The following is a 20,013-nucleotide window of genomic DNA, read 5'->3' on the forward strand; positions in this document are numbered from 1 at the left end:
ATTTATTTTATTGACTGTAATTAATATTAATATTATGTCACAGTATATCCTTTCTAGAAAATCTCTGTTCAATTTGGATCATATATATGTTAAATTGAGCTATGGAGATGTATGTATTATTTTTAATTGGATCGAATTGAATTCATAATCTCACCACTTTAAGGACTTCAGCTCTAAGTATTAGTCTAAACACATTGGTAATTAACTATACTCAAAGAGTACATCTTTATTTATGAGTATTATATTTTTATTAATTTATTAAGAAAATGAAATTAAAAAAACTAATATAGCCTATCCAAATATGTTTCTAATTGAGCACTATTAATGCCATGACTAGCCTATATGAGAAAACAAACAAATACCCACTGGAAACAAAAGACAAACATTATAAGAAAAATTATGTTTTGATTTACTTAGTTAGAGATTAAATTATATTATAATTGTAGAGACGACCATAATATCAATTGAATTATATGCAGTTAATATAAAAATAAAATAAATAATTTAATACATGAAAGAAAATAGTCAAAAATTCAGCCATCAGACCAATTTATAATTATTGATAATTGAATATGTAAGCTATCACGTCCATCCGTCCGCGGATAGCAAACATAAGTTTTGAATTTCTGTTTTCCCTTCTTAACAACTTCATTGCTCGGTCGTTGCCTTCTTTTTGTCCTATTATCTTCACATTTATCTTATATATAAACTTATCTGCTGGATCATTTCTCATTCCCCATTTTCCCAAAAGAGGCGAAGAAAAAGGAAAACACCTAGCTACCTTATTAATGGAAACTTATTCAACTGCCTCTTCTTCTTCTTCATCTTCTCCAATGTACCTATCGAAATACCCACAAGAGGGGAACAGTCTAAAAGCATCACAATCCTTCCATTCATCACTCCATTCGGTTCGTAAGCCTTACCAGGTGAAGCCATGGAAGAAACCGATAGCACCATTGCCACCGACTCCACCAAGAGTATATAAAGTAGACCCTATAAACTTCAGGGACCTTGTTCAAAAGCTTACTGGGGCACCTGACCCGTCAGAGTCCCAGGGGAACAACCAGCAGCAGCGGCTCCAACGAGTGGCGCCTCCTCCACTTGATCTTGATAAAAAACCTGCATTATTTAGCAGAGAGTTTGCGACAGTATCAGCAGCACCACTGGAGCTCCTTCCTTCCCCCGTGAATACCCCATTTTCTGCTTTGTATCAGGAGTTGATGTCTGATACATTACCTGATTCAAAACCAAGGAAGGTTTCAGACAGTGTGATGGCTTCGAGTTGTCTCGAATTTAATCTTCTGTCTCCATCCACTCACAATTGGTGTTCTTTTCCTCTTCTCAGTCCAGGAACACTTTCAAGTTTGGAGCAAAGCACAGTCCTTTAGTTCTTCCATAACTTTCAACATCCAAACGTTCTTGCACCAGCTACTATATATATATATATATATATATATATATATATGTTGAAGGAGCTCTATTTCCTCTTTGCTCAAGCTTGCAAGGGATGAAGAAAGACGCATAACAGCTGTAGATCACAGCTATAAACTAGCTAGCTTACGAATGTGAAGTAACGTATAAAAAGTATTAGCATCTAGGAATTCTCATTTTTCAGGTTTTGTTTCTCCCCTTTAGTACTGCATTAGGAAAAAAGAAATGTATAATGCACCAGCAATGCTTTTGGCTTGACATGTAGAGCCTATAGATTATTGCATGAAATTGCTGGTGAAGAAGATGAATGTAAAGAAAATAAATTGCCCGTTTCTCTGCAATCTGGATGCACGAGTGTGAATGTGGAATTTTCATTTTTTGTCCTTTTAGTTACTTAGGATTTGAACTCGTACTATTTACCAAAATAATATATTTATTAATTTTAAATATAAAATATATATTAATTATTTAATATTAAAATATAAAATTTTTATATAAATTTTTATTTATTATAATATATATACTAAATTTAGATAATAATTTCTCGCTTCTTAAACAGGCATTTTGTCTACTGTTAGATGAGCTAAGGTAAGCAAATACTGAAAAAGAGACTTCAGGTTTTCCGAAGCCGCATTTATAATCCGTATAACGGCCTATAGTAGACCATTCAACCAATGCTACAAATGAGGTCTGAATACTTTTGTTTTGTTTTTTCAAGAAAAATTCCATTCAACTATGAACAAATTGTCTTGACAAAAGTAGGAATTTGGCATCGATAACATTGATATATTTTCATATATTATGACGATTAGCAGGGAGTATTTTGACACATGAGAGCATTGATAAATAAGTATTTACCATGGGTAAACAAGTTTTGAATAAGTAGGAATGCAATAAACATGCATGGAGTAAATTTCTTGATTTCTTTTCAACCGAATTACCCAAAAGTTTTCATAGTGGTTCTGCAATTAGTTCTGTAAAGATATTGATTCAACAGTTGATCTGTATTCTTCATGTTTACACATACGGGTACAAAAAGTCCACTCGTTTATCGACTGTTTGCAGAAGACATGAATATGGTGTTGGCACGTGTGGTACTTGAAAAGTCCGGCTAAACCTTACGAGAGGCTATTTGACTCGGAGACTTAACGTAATGGATAACTCTTTTTTACCAAACAACTATATTAAAACATTTGATAAATATTTAAAAAATAACAGTTAATATCTGATTTACTCTCAATTAATTTTTTATTGTATCAGTTTTATTTTAAAACTTTTTTTATCGGTTGATAATTAATTTGATTTTTTTTTTATTTAGACCATATTATCTTTGATAAAACTTATTAATTATAACTCATTTTAAATTGATCTCATATAATTAAATTTTTATATTTTATAATAAATAATTATTATTTTAAAAATATTTTTTATTGTTAAATAATTATAATATTTATAATTATGATATTTGTTAATTGAAATTTTTATTAGTAGAGTTTAAATTTAAATTTTTAACTTTAAAATAAATTTTATAAATATTTTTAATTATAGAAACAATTGAGTTCAAAAAAATTAATTATAATATTTTTAATTATTATAATCTATTTTATTTATTTGTATCATTGAATATAATATAATAAAAAAAATTATATCTGACAATAAATTATACCCTCAATAGTAATTTAACATACTAACAGCAACTATTAATAAAATTTTATCAAACAGTTTAATTTATCAGCATCAATTATCAACTATCAGTTACCAGCTACCATTTGCATTGATTAGTCCGACTAAACATGTCACAACCCTCATTACGACATCCTACAACTTGTCGCAACCCTCCACATTCAAACCCGGAAATGCATGTAGCTTTGCCATACTAAATAAGAACTATCGTTTTTCCTTTATATTTCTCCTTTTTTATTTATTTAGAGATTTATTGGGTCGTTTTTGTTAGAGGTTTTTCTTTTTTATTTCTCTCTTGTTTTTTTAGAGATCTATTGAGTCGTTTTGCATTCCAATAAGTTGCAAGCAATGTGATAAAAAATAATTACTTTTTTTACTATTTCATACAGTAACAAATTTTAATATTGGTAAATAACGAAGAAATCCGAATTTAAAACCTCCTAAATACTATGATAATTTCAATCAAACCGCTTCTTATCCAAACGGTTAAAAGCTTTGTATATTTGAAGTTAAAATAAAGTTCTTTTAATAAACAAGCAAAGCAGGACTAGTTCAAAATTTTAAAGTAAATATTCTAATTAACTTATAACAAATGTGTATGTAAATATGTATTCAATTGTACAACTCAATGTCTTCAAAGAAAAGTATTCAACTCATTTTTAAATCTGTTAAAAATAAACTACTCACAAAAGTGAGTTCCACTTGCTCATTATCTAATCAACTAAAAGCTTCAAGTAAAATAAATTCTAATTCTCGTTTTATAAATGAAGCCTGAACATTTCAAGATGTAGCTCCAAGGTTTTCATTTCAGCCTCAAACATATGAGAAACGCAAGTCACCCACCGATTTTGGAACAAAACTATGTGCGGAGCAATCATTTCCACAAGACAAACTATGATTTCCACGAGTGACATCCATAACCTCTACTAGTTACTGCATATTGACACTTAATTTCTGTACATATTATTCTGCAAGTGTTCTTTAACCATTGGATCAGGCCAACTGCCGAAAACCGCATAATCTCGCATGAGCGTTTCCTTACCACAAAGTAAAGAAGCACTTTGCCGAAGTGCTTAGCAAGTACCAAGTATTTCACAATGTTTGACCCCCGAGAATGACATTAGCAGAAAATCATACTTGGGGAATTTAGAAGTTTGACGAAGGACACAGTCCCGGAGGGACCCAACTAGAGGTTCAATGCAATTCAGAAAAGAAAATGGTCTTGGTCAAACTTCAAGAGTTGGATTAGCAACAAGTGGCAAGTAACAAATATTTATATTATACTCCTCTAGATAAGGAAAATTATTGAAAATTGATGAGGATTCAATAAACTCAATCAATAAAATTGATTTGACATTGTGGATTTCAAAATCCTTGAATGAGGGAGTTTGAACTTCTAATCATTTGAAGGATATAAAGCTAACCACACAAAACTAATAGCTCTAACAAATTGAAGCCATAGTAACTGAATAAATGGAGAGAAAATGAAGTGTACCTTTGGAATAAGGGTAAGACGTAATTCATCTATATACACATCAATTCATGTTACATCAAAACACAAGTTGCTGATTCTAGATATATTTTAATATAACTTTCTCTGGAAGAATCAACATGTAACAAGAAAAAAGAAAGAGCTGGGAATTAAAAACTGTAAACATCTATTTAGGCTACCTTTTTCCAGATAAACTTCATTAAGCGGTAGTTTTGACTCACATTTTATTGATCCCAATAGTTCCTTAGCTGTGACATATGTAGGAGAAGCTCATCCCTGCCCAAGCCAGTGACACTACTAGTCATGATCCATGGGGGATGTTCCTGGTAATTTTGTCTGATCAACTCTTGGAAATTCCTGATGTTCTCATCAGGCCTTGTACTTTTGCCCCCTTTCATTTTGTCACACTTTGTGAAAACGAAAGTCAATGGTATCTGAAATGCATGGTGCATAGGTCGTAGGAAACCATAAGAAACCATTGGATTTAGCCTTGTCCAAGTAAATTGCTATATAAGTTATTCATAGAAAGTATTAAATAAGAGTGAAACCCACATTATTGCGTCCAAGCCAATCAGCACAATCTAGATCAATCTTTTGAGGGGGAACACTTGCATCAATGAGAAGGAGAACAGCAACTAGAGTTTCTCTGTTCAAAAAATAGCCTTTAGTGAATGAAGACCAATCCGTTTGAGCAGAAGCTGGGGCTTTAGCAAATCTGCAGACATGGAGATTTATAACTGTAAAACAGACTGCATATGTATTATTAGTGCCTTATAATTTAAAAATAAATGAAAAGAGCAGACACAACTAAAATGTACTGATTCATTCATTTGTCCACTAGATTAAAACATTAGTCGATATGAAATGTAAAAGCAGCCTGCATTAGATACACACTCTGATTCTCTATACTCCCAAAGAATGGTGCAAAAATGGCTCACAAGAAACAGAATCATATTTGGAGATAATTAATTAACCACTGTAACAGTGAAATCCATAATAAGCAATTAATTTTGCAAGAGATCCATACTCCAAGATTGTGAATTTAACCAATAAAGATATAAATACAGGATAATAATTTAGGAGTTATTATCAGGGGAAATGGGATTAAAAACTCAACCCAACTAAGCCTTAATCCCAAGCAAGTTGGAAAATGGAAGTAAAAACATGCAGATACACAAATTACAAGCTTAGCTGCAAAACAAGGAGGCCTTCAGTTTTAGATCACGTCACTTGTAAATGAAAAATTATTAATTCATATCAGGATAACAATGAATATAAACTACACAAAACAGAAAAATAGAATTCTTACTAGAGATAACTGCTATAATAGAACAACTTCTATCATCAAAAAGGAACATAAGTAACATTACGGCAAATCACAGCATACAAGTTACCCAATGCTTAACTATGTCTCTGGCTCATTCATCCTACGTCTTAAACACTTTCCCACTCATTCTCAACTCTCAAGAAAACATATTTAAGATAAACAATGTCAGTAGATGGCCTTATAAGTGCTCCCATCTTCTGCAATGTGACCATCAAGACATCTCTGATTTGTGGGGGTTAAGGGGTTGGCGGCAGTGGGTGTGAGGTTAGATGGTGGCGGATGTGCAGGTTGCATAATTTGGGTCACATGGAGGCTTCCTGTAGCAGAGAAAGCTTAAGAATCAAACTCCTAAAATGCCTATTCTTCCTAAGTAAGGTTAAACACATCCTTAATTGACGGCTCAAACTAATCACTGATAAAAATAACAAAATCAAAGTTTATTTTTTCAATCAAGTAAACACCCTAATGAGGCATACTCACTTGAAAAGACGAAAAGTTTGTATACAAGGGATGTAACTTCAAGCATATTAACACTTAAAAACACAAAAATGGGCGAAAGGGAAAAAAAGAAAGGATTACATATATACTATGACATCAATGTATATTCTATGAGCCTTCAAATGCTAGATCGTATACATTATTCATAGCAAAGAAACATTAAAATTCTGCTTGCTTACCCATAACCAGGCAAATCCACAATATACCAACTTTTGTTCACCAAAAAATGATTAATCAACTGGGTCTTCCCTGCATTTAAAAGAAAGACAAAAAAAACCCCATACAGCACACACACCATTATAAGTCCGCACATGTAAACATATACAATTAAAAATTTAAGATTGAAATATTTTAAGTAAACCTGGTTTTTTAGAAGTAAGCGCAACTTCTTTCTTTCTAACAAGAGCATTAATAAGTGAAGACTTTCCAACATTAGACCGACCCAGAATTGCAAACTCCGGTCGGTCCTCTCTCGGGCAATCTCTAGCCCGACTACTACTCTTAACAAACTCCACTTCTTTAATCTGTGAATGACCCGCGTAGGGTCCGACAACAATGTTCGACCCAGGTAAAACCATATTCTCCGTTACCTCATCTGGGTCGACTCCGGGAGGGACAAAGAGCACGGTCCTGGCGAACCGGGCGGAGTCAGCGGTTGACGGTTTGGCGGTTTTTGAAGCGGAGAATTTTGGGTGCGGAGAGCTTTGAGCTGAGAAGTGGAAAGCGATAGTAAAGGAGAGAGATTTATTGAAAGGCAAAGGAAGTGATGGTGGCGATAAGAGAGTGATTAGGCGGTTTCGAAGCAGCATTTTTGCTGTGCTTTTTGCTTGCTTAGCTGATGCATTTTCAATTGGCTTAATTGGCAACTGTACTTCTTGAAAGCCAACGTCATCGTTTTGAAATTTTTTTTTTTTTAGTGAAATTTTATTTGTTTAACCAGCTGAGCTCGAGTGGGAGGATTGGATTCCAACTTCCCACTTTCCTTTTCTCTTGGTAAAAAAGATTATTTATTTATTTATTTATTATTATTATTGAGCTCAATGCAACATATTTTGTCCTTCGACATACGAGGTTAGTTGTGAATAGAGTTGTTTAGGACTTGGGTCTTGGGCTGCGTTTGGGCCGGATTTAATTGAATTTTAGCTTGAGAAAATTTCACGGGATACGAGTTCTTTCAGATATTTTTCTTCTTATGTAGCATTCTTTTATATGGCCTTTTTTTCTTTTATGATATTTTTTATTTTATTTTTTTATGGAATGTTGTTCTAAGATGTTTCAATTTTTCTAAAAAAACTCTAAATAAAAAAAAAATAAAAAAATATATATTAATAAAAAAATTGATAATTAATTATTAGAATTTTTTATTAAAAAATAATTATTCAAGAAAGTTAATGAAAAGATTACAATTTTTTTTACCAAGAGTCATTTGAATGATCTTTATTGAATTCAAATAGCCTCATCCTAATCATAAAAAATTTCTTGAATTTGTTTTTAACTAAATTAATTATAGATATAACAAATAGTTTTATAATTAAAAAGCTAGAGAAAAATATTTGATAGAAATCAAACATCAAATGAAGAAAAGTAGAAGGGAGAACTAAATTAATCTTGAAATATATTGAAGAAGAAAGAAGAAGAAATTGAATTGCTAGTGACTGATAGTGTGTGACAAAAAAAAAAAGAAGAAATAATATTTTTCTTTACATGCAAGTTACGAATGATATTTCTTTAAGTGAAAAAGAAAATAGTAAAATGAGTCTTCTTCCAAGCCAAAATGGATAATAGATTTTTTTTTTTTTGAAGAAGAAAATGGAATAGAGGTACGATTGATGAAGAAAAACAGAAGAATAAATGAGAAGAAATCAAAAAATAGAAAATGGTAGAAGAGAAAAAAAAATGAGAATTTTTATTTTTGTTTTCGTATGCTTGCCACGTGTGATATTTCTTTAAATATTTTTAGTGTGACATTTTACATTTATGTTATGTGTCCTTTTATGTCATTTGCTTTAAATGATGGAGTAATTGGATGTGTCATATTGTATATCATATATATTTTATGTTTAGTTTTTTTTTTTTTTCTTTTTTGTATATGTTTGATTTATCTTTTGCTACAGGTTAACATCTTTGTTTCAAAATATATAGATTTTAATTTTTATTTTATTTTTTATTATGCTATAATTTACTTTTAAGGATGTTATTTTTTAGTTTATTTTTGCAACAATTTAATATTTTTAGTTTATTTTTTCAATAAATTAGCATTTTTTATTTATTTTGTATCATGCTATGGTTTACCTTCCGATATGTTATTTTTTTGAATTTTTTTGTCTATATTTGTTTATTTTTACAACAAATCAATATTTTTGTTTCAAGGTATTCATTTTTTGTTATGTTACAGTTTACCTCTAATTATGTTGTTTTTTTTTGCTTATTTTTGCAACAAATTATTTATTTTTCTGCTATGTTAGATATGTCTTTTAATAGTATTGATTTTTGGTTTACTTTTTTTTGTATAACAGATCAACATTATTTATGGGTTTACATTTTATATTTTTTTAGATTTAATTTTCTAAAATTAATTCAGATTGATTAATCATCTTCAAAACTCTTGTAAATGTGTCGATTACATTAATGTTGGTTGGAAATCAATCAAAACAAACAAAAATTTAAAGAAAAACAAAGCAATTTTGTAAGGTTTACAATTTTATTTTAAAAATTTAAAACTAATATTTTATTTTATTTTTTAAATATAGTTGTCGATCTTAGCTTTATTTTAAAAATAAAGTTTTATCAATCTATTTATTTGTTAGTTAATCTAGTGGATTTGTGTTGAACTATTTTTTACTTTTTAAATTTTACGCTTTGTTTTGAAAATTCAGATATTTTTGATATTATTTTAAAGAAATCAAGTATTTTTAAATAAGTTTTGGGATACGGTGCTTTTAACAAAAGGTGCACTATTTTTTGTGTTTATGAAATTTTCTTTTTTAGTGTTTCAAATTTTAATTCAAGTTCAGTAAATCTCGATATACAAATTTAAAATTGTAATAAAATCTCGACTAACTTTCGAAAATATATAAATCTTCATTTATAATATTTTTAGGGCGGATAAAACTTATTGGATAAGCTTTTAGAAAAAAATATTTCTAAATCTATTCAAGAATAATTGAACTTTTTTAGACTTAGACTGAGACAACTTAAAATAAAAATTATGTATTTAAACTTGAAAAATTTTATACGGTAGATAGAAAGGGTAATCAAATCAAGTCTAACTTATGAATAATTATAAGCATACTATAAACATGAGTACCGAAATAATTAATAAAACTAAATCTGCTTTTATCTTCAAATCAAGAAATTATACAAACATTTAAAGGGTTCAATTTTAAGATTTTTTTAAAATTAAATTGATATAATTTCATTGAATTATAGTAAGATAATAAAGAAATTAATAATGAATAATAATTTTATATAAAAAAATTGATAAAGTAATTGCAACCTAAACTAAGAAGATGTGTTTACTGCTGCCAGAAAGTAATAGAAATTTAATTTAAGAAATAACTTTGTGTACTTGTTGCACTCTTCCATCAAGTGACTTCTTATTTTACACAACTCAGAACTTAGAAGAGTGATAACCATTGCCATATTCTCTTCTTGTCCCACTTTCCGTGATTCCAGCTCCCTATATTTCTCAACTAATAATTACTATAGCTTTTCTGGAATAAGATTTAATTGGCCCTCAAATTTTATATTCATATTCAATTTAGCCCTTCTCCTTTTTACTTTTATAACTAATCAAAACATTTAACCAGGTTAGATCAATTCCACTGGCCCAAAAAATTCAAATATGGTGTATAAATCATAGGCGATGATGCGCCATATGAAATATTGTTATAGATGATATCCTCACACTAGAACACTCCCTCATTGACTCTTTAAGTAGAAAATGGATGCAACTTGCATTTTCTGCTGTATTAACTTGACATGAAAAATTAGATTTGTATTGTATGTTGCCTTAATTTAACATGAAAAATTTAAGGAAATTATAATTTAAAAATATTAAAATTATGATTTAATGAATTCTAATTGGGCAAATATGCATTTTTATCTCTTTATTATTTTCTGTTTATATAATTAGATTGTTATCACTAGTATATGGTTAAATCATAAATCTCAATCTAACCAAAAAATTATAAACTCTCAATTATTTTATAAAAATTATATATATTATTTATTTATTTTTAGATATAAAAATAACGTTTTCAAATACTTTATTTGCAATAAATCAATTTGATATTGCTCGTCTGATTTTTTTTAATGGCTAAATTACATTAATTAGTAAGACCATGTTTGAAGTTTTAAAGAAAGAAAAGATATTTGTCTTGGGATGTCTTTGCTTTCCTTTTCAATTTTGAAAGAAACGTGAGTTTAACTATGAATGGATATTCGAATCCGAACCCGATTAAAATACACATATCCAAATTTATTTTAAAATTATCTTTATTATCCGAATCCATCCTAAATTCGAATAGAAATACCTGTATACTATCTAAATCTAATTAAAATCTATTTAAATTAAATAATTATTAAATATATTTATAGATATTTAAATAAATATTTAAATAATTAAATGTATATCCATTTATAAATTTTTATAGATTTCAACTAAACATAATATAAAATAATTTTAAATTTAAAGTAATTTTAAATTGAGGATTTAAATATATTCTACCGGTAATAATATGCAAACTGAGAACTTAAATTTGTTAGCCCAGACAAAAAGTATTGTTAAAGGCAATAATAATTTATAGTTTTTCTTTTTTTATAAAATGGTTAAACTAATATATCTTCCATTACTATTATCATATCAAAAACAGTAAGTTATGTGAATGAATATTACTGTGTAGAGCCTGGCATAATGTCTATAATTTGAGATTGTATGGTGCTTATCAATAACGTAATTCGACAAAGTCAAGAAAAAATATTATAATAAATTTATTATGTAAAGAAAACATAAAAATAAATATCTCAACCAATGATATTAAGCAATATTATCCGAGTTAATTTTATTATTATACGATTTAAAGTATTTTTATTATTTATAATAACCATAATCAATACAATTATCATTAATTTAGTATGCATTCTTAGCATAGATACAATAAAGAGGACTTACAAACGACAAATACAAGTAATCTTATAAAAGACTAGCTTTATGGCGGATGGCAGACTGTCCAAAAATGCTAACACCCAAAACACAAAACACAAAGTTCATTGCAGTGAAGCAATTCTTGGATATTTTGTTTCAATATTATTGTTCATAAAGGAATAACAAAGTTATTAATGAAGAAATCATTTGGCAGCCATTCTCAAGAAAACAATTATGGTTGTGTTTCGTTGAACAAGTCTATTATAACTTGCTCCCCAGGTGCTCAAACATTTAATTTTGAAATATTTGATCTTGAAAGAAGTATATTTGATAGAAACGTAAATTACTACTACTAATGTACAACTCTTATACTTTTATATTTTTAATTCATTTCATGAATATTTGCTATATCATGCAGAAATCATTTTTCTCTCTAGCGCATTTGGTATTGTAAATAGTTGCTGATTTTGATATTTATATCATCTAATTCATTCAAATCAAAGTATCATCTGAATAATTGAAAAAAATATGTAAATTACAAATGTCGTGAGGAGTATAATGTAATAAAGAAATGTTGATATTATTGCTAAGTATATCAATATAAGTTTTAATATAGCTTTGAGAGACTAGGTGAATATGGATAAAAATTACTTACATAAATTTATAATTATCTATAATAATCTGTGATCAGTCTTTCACTCCTTATCCTTATTTGAAATAGTTAAGCTACCTTATTCTTCTTACTATTTACTTATCGCATTATTGGTAAGAGTTTGAGCTTAATTAGCTTTTCTAATGCCAATAATTTTTTAATATATTCTCGTTAATCAATGTTGTATATCTTTCTTTTTCTTTCTTGAAATGAAAATATATGCAAATTGTACATGATTTAATAGGCACTGACCATGTCATTCCATTACCATTGGAAATGCAAATTGCATTACAACCATGTCAAATAAATAAAAATATATGTTGATAGGTTGTTACAACAAATCTAGCAATTCCAAACAAATTTTGGGCAATCAGATCCTTTCCATAAACATCAAGCCTCTTGTTGTTTTCCCCCTAAAATGATTTCAAAATGTGCACGCTAGCTCTACACACAAACTTCTTGTTTTTTGTTTAGCCTTTCACCCGTTAAATTACTTGTCAGTCAGTACCTCGGGCAGGATGTTTTGTGAACATATAATTTTATAATAATAATTAAATAAAATGATCTTTCACGTTACTTAGATTTTATACTACTGAAGTTTAAAAATAAAAATTATAAAATTAAACAACAATTGACATCTAAGGACTTATCGTGGATCAATATTAAAAATAATTATGCATTGAATATATGATTAGCCAATAGCTCTGTGCTTTTATAGTATCGGTTTTGAGTTTGATTCTTAAAAGAATATGATGATTTTAATTTCTGGTCATATGATTACTTGATGAATTTTGATTATAATTATTTATTGCAAATCTTATTTAGTTCTTAAAGGATTAAGATTATTCTTGGCTTGTTTGTTGACAATTCCTTCCTTCCTTTATGCTATTAAATTAAATGCATTTCATAGTTTCAATTTCCTTTTTTAAATTCCTCACGATTATATATTATTCAAATGGTAAGGAATTCTCATAATAGTTTGTATGTTAATTGAGACTATATCGCTCTTCAGATGATCTTAATTGGCACATTCTCTCACAGGCTTAGTGCATAAACATGTGCATGAAGTTTGTCAAAGTACCATGTGAGTTTTGGTATTGAGGGATTGAATAGCTAAGCTGGTTCTAAGCTCCATTCCCTTTTTAGTTTTGAAGTACCTAATGGTACCTTTTGTGTAACAGATAGGTAACTTGTCCACTTGCAAGTCCTAACAAACCGACCTTTGATCATCTACAAATTAAATTCACGTCCATAAACACATGCAAGCCAGCAGCTCATCACTTGTCCCTTCAAAATACTCCATCTCTGTCTTCAGCTTCTCCGAACCACAACGTACGTCTCTCCTTAATTTCTTTATCTTCGTTTTACCTTCTTCAAACAAACAGCTATGGGAAATTGCTTTCACATTCACAAGACCACTTCTTCTTCTTCCTCCTCTCATTCATCTGCAATAAAGCACGAGAAAGTCTTAAGGGTCATAAATCCTGGTGGTAAAATCTTGATGAATTTCTCTGCTGGATACAGCACAGGGCTGTCAAGAAAACAACTACGAGATCTTCCTGGTACGACCACCGATACAATTGGTGTTTCTCGGGCCACTAGTTCATCGGTTACAATGAATAATAGCAAGAGAATTAAACTGGTCATAACAAAACAAGAGCTTCAAATATTGCTGTCAAAGAAGATAACAGCAGAGGAGATACGCATGTTGAGTGTAATCAAGAAAGACGATAATAATGATGATGAAGATGCGTGGCGTGGAACTAACTCTTCTTCAAGGTGGCGACCGGTGCTTGAAACCATTTCTGAAGGAAGTGAGTTGCATTTTACTGTGCAGTAATTGAAAACATTACCAAATTAAGTAACGTATGTTGTAATTATTTGTTGCATATGAAATTTCTAGTACTTTATGGAAAATGATTATTTCAGTTTTATTTTCCTTAAATTAAAATATATAAAATGAATGTGTAGATATAAATGATAGAAGGATTGAATTAAAAAAAAAAAGATGACAAGGGTACTTTCTAGATTTATTAAACACTAAGAATATATTGTACTAAAAGTTAAAATTGGAGTAAGTAAAAAAAAATTAACCAATTAGTTTTGTTAGAAGCTAAGATTAGATGTTGCTAAATTCAAGAGTTCTATTCTAATTTGATAAAGACTTAAAATTTTGAATAAGTTTGATATTATTATTTAATTAAAAACGCTTAATTATTTAAAAAATTTAAATATTTATACATATTTGACAATTACAATTTTGGCAATTAGAAATATTTTGAGAATGATAATCTATTGGTAAGATCGGTTAAAATCAAATGATGTGATAAAAACATATGGTGAAATTATGTGACATGTCAAAAACAGATGATAAAAATTATTAGTCTAATAACATAATCCGATTCTTTTAGTTACTGATTTAAGAACTTGATTATAAGGTAATTAAAGAATATTTTAGGGTAAATATCAACAGAACCATGTTTACAATACAACAGCAGCAACTCCATGATCTTCCAATACAGAGAAACATATAATACTGAACTTAACCCGAAGAATTGTTTGTGAACACCGTCTCCATGAATGAACAAATACAGCAAGACACTGATATTATCATTTATTTTAGGATTTGGCCAATCTATTTATTTAGTTTTACATGAAAAAAAAAATAAAAAAATCGAGAATTGGTGGGGGCGGGAGGGGGTCTAAGGGCCCCCCTGGCCTTCCCCCTTGCCTCAGCCCCTGCTGTCTCATGTCTGATGTGACTCTTGACTTTTGTTTTGAGCACATATTTTGGCTTCAACGATGGCAATCGACAGTCTCGCGAGTGATGACTGACTGCCTCCTCTTGGGCAAAAGAATAGTTCCTATATTTGGGGGTGTTTCACTGTCTGATTTAGATAATTTTTAAACCAGGTTATCTAATAGTAGTTTGTATTTTTATAAAACAAACTTAACTATTTACTTTAAATTATTAAATTAAATTGAACTAAGGAATAATAGTTTAGCGTGATTTTTTAAACGGTTTCCACTAGAATTTTTAAATATAAATATATAACTAGTAGAATGCATTATCATTCACGTATTTCTAATAGACTTTTGAACAGGGTAGTCTAATATTTGGTGAAATTAGTTTTAAAAAATTAAATTTACTTTTACAATTCATATAAAAATATATCCAGATAACCAAACACTATATCGAATATTATAATACTATATACATACACTTTATAATTTAGTTTGATTTATTTTATAAAAAACAACTAAAATGAAAAGTAAACTTCATTTTAAATGATTGTAAAGCTCTTCTTTCTCAATTTGTAGACTTACAGAGTCGTTTTGTTCGGCTTACAGCGAACAGAGCTGTTCATCTCCTTGCTAGAGCTGCTCATTTAGAGTCTGTTGTCGGGAAGTGGGATACTAACCCCTCCTTTTTTTTTTTTTGATGTAATTTCTTCTGAAAATTAAAATATTTCCCATTGAATTTCAAAAAAAAATCAAAAGTAAACTGATTCTTTATATAATTTATCAAACTAAATTATCCATTTTTGGAAATAAACTAAATTACCCTTCTTAAGGGCTCAAATTAAATCAATTTACCTAATTTAGTTTTATTTAGTCTGGTTTTGCATTTTATCCTCATTAAATCAATTTACTTAAGAGTAAACAGCCCTGCCTATCTTAATCTTTTTTATTTTATTATGGGTCATATGGCGTGAATTCACAGTATGAAATAATTTATTCTCTTATGTTTAACTATTTCCATTGAACCTAAATATTAATAATTGAACTCGTTATTATTAATTTATTATATATATATATATATATATATATATATATATATTAATATAATTCTTGTATGCATTAATTTAAAAATGAAAAAATATTATACTTATATTGATTATTATAAAATATTTTAAAATATCTTTTATTAATAATACATATTAAATGAAAAGATAAAATAATTAATAAAAAATGCATCTACTTGAGATGTTGTTTTATTTATGTATTCATCAATTAGGTTAATAATCTAAAATAAAATAGAAAAACATAATAAAGACACAAAAAATAACATTTTTTGTATAATATATTATTTTTAACTATAAATAAATACATCGTCTATTTTAAAATTACTTATCCAAGTTATTTTTAGTAGTTGTTTATTATGTTAATTGTTTATTTTATTTTATCTAGTTTTAAATTTTAAATAATTAATTAAAAAATGATATTAATCTAAATACAAATTCACATTTTAAGTATTTACTTTAAAATTTCTTGATTAATCACATCCTATATTCTAATGATACATCGAATTGTCTCGTCTAATACTTTATAAACTAAATTGATATTTGATTGTTCAAATAAAATAAAACTCAATTACATGATAAAATTATAATACAAATATCATTAAATATTTAAACAATCTTTAATGGAGTAATATGTTTTCTATTTGATATTTTTTATTAATTTATTTAGTAAAATCTTAATAGAGTTAGAATTTTATTAATTTTTTTTATATAAAATTATGTATTTTATATAAAATCTTATTTCTTGAAGCATGTTATCATATTTTATTTGATGAATATGACTCGTTGAACTTAAAATTTTTTGAAGTGCAGAGGGAATGCGAGCATCACAGCCATTCCCAAAATTTACCAAGGCTAAATGCGAACATATATATATAATCATCTTGTAGTCTACCGAGGCTATACAATCATATGGAGGAGCAGATGGTATTGGCCAACGTGTGGACCATACAATACTTCCAAGAGGCTGTTAGTGTCTGCCGACCCAACAGGAGTTGCTAGGCGCGGATTATTGATCAAGGCACATAGGGAGTTGCTTGCTACCAAAACATGTGCTTAGTTAGCATATTGCTTGCCTGTTTTAGCCCCCCTTTCTTTTAATGATAATATATTTAAATAAATTAAGGCACTTTTAGAAAATGTTACGAGTTATATACATATTAAAAAAAAGAAGGCAAATTAAGTTGATGAAGAGGGAATGCCAGCATCATAGCCATTCCCAAGATTCCAGTGTTCTGGTCTCCCATTTTCCTTTCTGTTCATCTTTTTCAGAATTTCCTTGTCTCTTTTGTACACATTGCCATTAACTCATTTAACTAACCTCCACTAAGTAGAAAACGATAACAGGACTTAACACATTAACTCTTGATTGATGATGGGGCAGCTAATTGTTGCACATTAGCCCCCTTTGCTCACTGTATTATTATATTTCATTATTAACTGATTGCTGTCCACATTCAAAGCTCAATACCTTTGCCTTTATCCAAAGATTGCATCCTACAAAAAGCAGCAAGACCCTTTATTTTATTTTCCCCCCTTTTATTTTTCTTTCAAGTTGTTAAGAACAGAAACAATATTAGGTTACACGTTGCAGTCCAGCTACTGAAATAATCATGCCATATAAATATACAGCCAAGATTATATATATGATTGGGCACATTATAGGGCAAAGAAATTATCCAAATAACTGCTTTCCATACCTGTGACCTGCAAAAGTCCATGGATTTTAGGACATGTTTAATAAATAAAAGAAAAATAAAAAGAAAAGAAATGATATTCAATGCCGACACACATCACAAATATAGCAGAGCATTAGATTAGTATAGAATTCATATGTAGACCCGCCAATCTAATTGCTCACATCAATTCGTGCCGATTTCGAAAATAGGCATGGTGTAGTCTAGAGTGGCTCAAGAAAAAAAGATGAATGATTCACTAGGAACATATTATTATGCTCAAACTGACTGTTGGATTTAACAAAGGACAATTTTTAGATCCATTGGGTGTAACGAATCTTGTGCACCACATGAGCATGCTCTTACAGGATTTAGGCCCTCCAAAGGAAAAGTACAAAAAGAGACAACTTAGTAATAGTTGGCCTTTCTTTTGCTCCATGTTGACCATGGGTATGAAAAATGGGGATTGGGGTAATAATAGCAGTGAAAATCTTTAACAAAATCTCTCCGATTCTCCGGCTAAACGGGCCCTCTTAAGTGTGCACTTTGTTAGTGATGCCAACCTTGTCTACTTCTTCCATCATTACACTAGCATAATAAAATGTTTGGTTCTTTCTTTCCGTGTTGGAATAGTTGGACTATAAACCATCCACTTAGATAGTGCTATAGTAGTAGCAAATTGGGGTAAAGTGCTATACCTTGCCTTTTCTTCTCTTTTTCTCACTTGTTTGATAGTGAAAACCCTAAAGAAGAATTCCACACCGACCCAGAATTCTCCCTTTCCTTTTTACCTCCAATAAGAGAAGAGTTTGTTCTTGGTTTTCTTGGTCTTGTAGCAGATAATGGGGAATTGCCTGTTTGGAGGGCTAGGAGATGGCGGTGGTGGAATAATCAAAGTAGTAACATCCAACGGTGGAGTTATGGAATTTTCAGGGCCAATAACGGCTGGATGCATCACCAATGAATTTCCAGGGCATGCTATTTATCCAAGCCATGATCTCTTCTGGAGACCCTTGTCTCTTCATGAAGATCTTGTTGTAGGTCGCTCTTACTACTTGCTTCCACTCCACACCAACACAAAAATAGGAGGGCAAATTGTAAGACACGGTCACGTCAGATCAAAAAGCTGCATACCTACTTCATCTCTTGTTACTCCTTACAGGATGTCTTTTGATTATCAAGGAATGTTAAAGAGGTCCTATACTGAAGCTTTCTCTAGCTCTAGATATAGCAGCAGTAATAGTAGTGATCATAATCAAGGGTTTTGGAAAGTAAAGCTTGTGATTAGTCCTGAGCAGCTGGTGCAGATTCTTTCGCAAGAAGCTCAAACTCAAGAACTGATTGAAAATGTGCGAGCTGTTGCAAAATGCGGAAATGGGAGTTCATCATCATCAGCTGGTGGGTTTTCCTTAGACCAATGGAGTCTTTCTAGCAGTAGAAATGGCTCCTCTAAGAAAGACGGCCTGTTGGAAATTTAGTGCAAGTACAAATTCTATTCTAGCTTTATTCTCTTTTCTATATTGTTATAGTTCTTTGTTACAATTTATAATAATTTGTGTATGTTACTTTACGCTACAGTGACAAAAGCAGAAAAAAGAAAATCGTATGATGATGAGATCTGTTATACAGTTTGCAACTTACATTTAGCTATAATTAATTTCAACTGCATCTGGGTGTTTCTTTTTCTCTTGCCTTTCAGTATTAAGTTCCTCATCATTATCAACTGTTATTATTGGCCACTTTAAGCCTAATTTCAAGAATTGATCAATGATAATTATGATTTCACAATTCGCCTACTCGGGTAATTAATCTTCTGTGTAAATCATTCATGATTCTAGTTCAGTAATTTTCCCGCTCGAGTCGGTGTCTCCACTTTGTTTGCTTTTCTTCTCACTTTAGGCTGCTTTATCAATTTTGCATAGCTGCCGCTAATTGCAGGCAACCCTCTTCTCTTTTTCCAGTTAATGGCTTGTGTTTAGTATTATCTTAGCTAATTTCCTTAAAATGGTAACAAAATTCTGATGGAAAATTCTCAGCAGATGTATGGCTTTCTTTCTTTATTTGTTTGTTACGCTTTTGAATCTATACAAATAAAATAAAGGCAACAGCACCGAAAAGTATTTTGTGGTTAGACTATTTTACTTAAACATTTATGGTTTTCTTTTCCTTTTATCATTTCGAACTAGTTTTTTTTTTAATTATATAATTACAAATAGTTTGTGAGTTAAATAAATTATATGCACTAAATAATAATATAATTCTATAAATTTTTACTGTATATTTTAGTTAAATAGATATTTTAATT

The 20,013-nt window shown here is 29.6% G+C and overlaps 4 protein-coding genes across 4 annotated transcripts; 3 read left to right on the forward strand and 1 right to left on the reverse strand.

Annotated features, from left to right (window-relative positions):
• Positions 1-720: 720 nt before the first annotated feature.
• Positions 721-1,772, forward strand: LOC8283389. Its single transcript, XM_002525250.4, has one exon. It carries the CDS (start codon positions 789-791, stop codon positions 1,386-1,388), a length of 600 nt encoding a protein of 199 aa, XP_002525296.1. The 5' UTR covers positions 721-788; the 3' UTR covers positions 1,389-1,772.
• A 2,838-nt stretch (positions 1,773-4,610) lies between these two features.
• Positions 4,611-7,471, reverse strand: LOC8283390 (GTP-binding protein At2g22870). The gene is made up of 4 exons (XM_002525251.4): positions 6,793-7,471; positions 6,611-6,680; positions 5,159-5,321; positions 4,611-5,040 (listed from the first exon to the last, which is right to left on the reverse strand). The coding sequence occupies exons 1-4, from the start codon at positions 7,238-7,240 to the stop codon at positions 4,831-4,833; spliced, it is 891 nt and encodes a 296-aa protein (XP_002525297.1). The 5' UTR covers positions 7,241-7,471; the 3' UTR covers positions 4,611-4,830.
• Positions 7,472-13,511: 6,040 nt separating this feature from the next.
• On the forward strand, positions 13,512-14,223 carry LOC8283391. Its single transcript, XM_015723035.2, has one exon. The coding sequence runs from the start codon at positions 13,617-13,619 to the stop codon at positions 14,067-14,069; it is 453 nt and encodes a 150-aa protein (XP_015578521.1). The 5' UTR covers positions 13,512-13,616; the 3' UTR covers positions 14,070-14,223.
• Positions 14,224-18,260: 4,037 nt separating this feature from the next.
• Positions 18,261-19,392, forward strand: LOC8283392. Its single transcript, XM_002525253.4, has one exon. It carries the CDS (start codon positions 18,551-18,553, stop codon positions 19,184-19,186), a length of 636 nt encoding a protein of 211 aa, XP_002525299.1. The 5' UTR covers positions 18,261-18,550; the 3' UTR covers positions 19,187-19,392.
• Positions 19,393-20,013: the final 621 nt, after the last annotated feature.

This window comes from Ricinus communis, chromosome 7 (assembly GCF_019578655.1).
Source record: "Ricinus communis isolate WT05 ecotype wild-type chromosome 7, ASM1957865v1, whole genome shotgun sequence".
NCBI lineage: Eukaryota > Viridiplantae > Streptophyta > Magnoliopsida > Malpighiales > Euphorbiaceae > Ricinus > Ricinus communis.

Bases quoted from the DNA above. Each gene is read 5' to 3' on its own strand.
- LOC8283392 (XM_002525253.4), top strand. From the start codon at position 18,551: ATGGGGAATTGCCTGTTTGGAGGGCTAGGAGATGGCGGTGGTGGAATA.
- LOC8283391 (XM_015723035.2), top strand. From the start codon at position 13,617: ATGGGAAATTGCTTTCACATTCACAAGACCACTTCTTCTTCTTCCTCC.
- LOC8283390 (XM_002525251.4), bottom strand. From the start codon at position 7,240: ATGCTGCTTCGAAACCGCCTAATCACTCTCTTATCGCCACCATCACTT. The intron at 5,322-6,610 runs GTAAGCAAGCAG...CCATGTCTGCAG, and splicing joins GTGGATTTGCCTGGTTATGG to ATTTGCTAAAGCCCCAGCTT. The intron at 5,041-5,158 runs GTGGGTTTCACT...CATGCATTTCAG, and splicing joins ATTGGCTTGGACGCAATAAT to ATACCATTGACTTTCGTTTT.
- LOC8283389 (XM_002525250.4), top strand. From the start codon at position 789: ATGGAAACTTATTCAACTGCCTCTTCTTCTTCTTCATCTTCTCCAATG.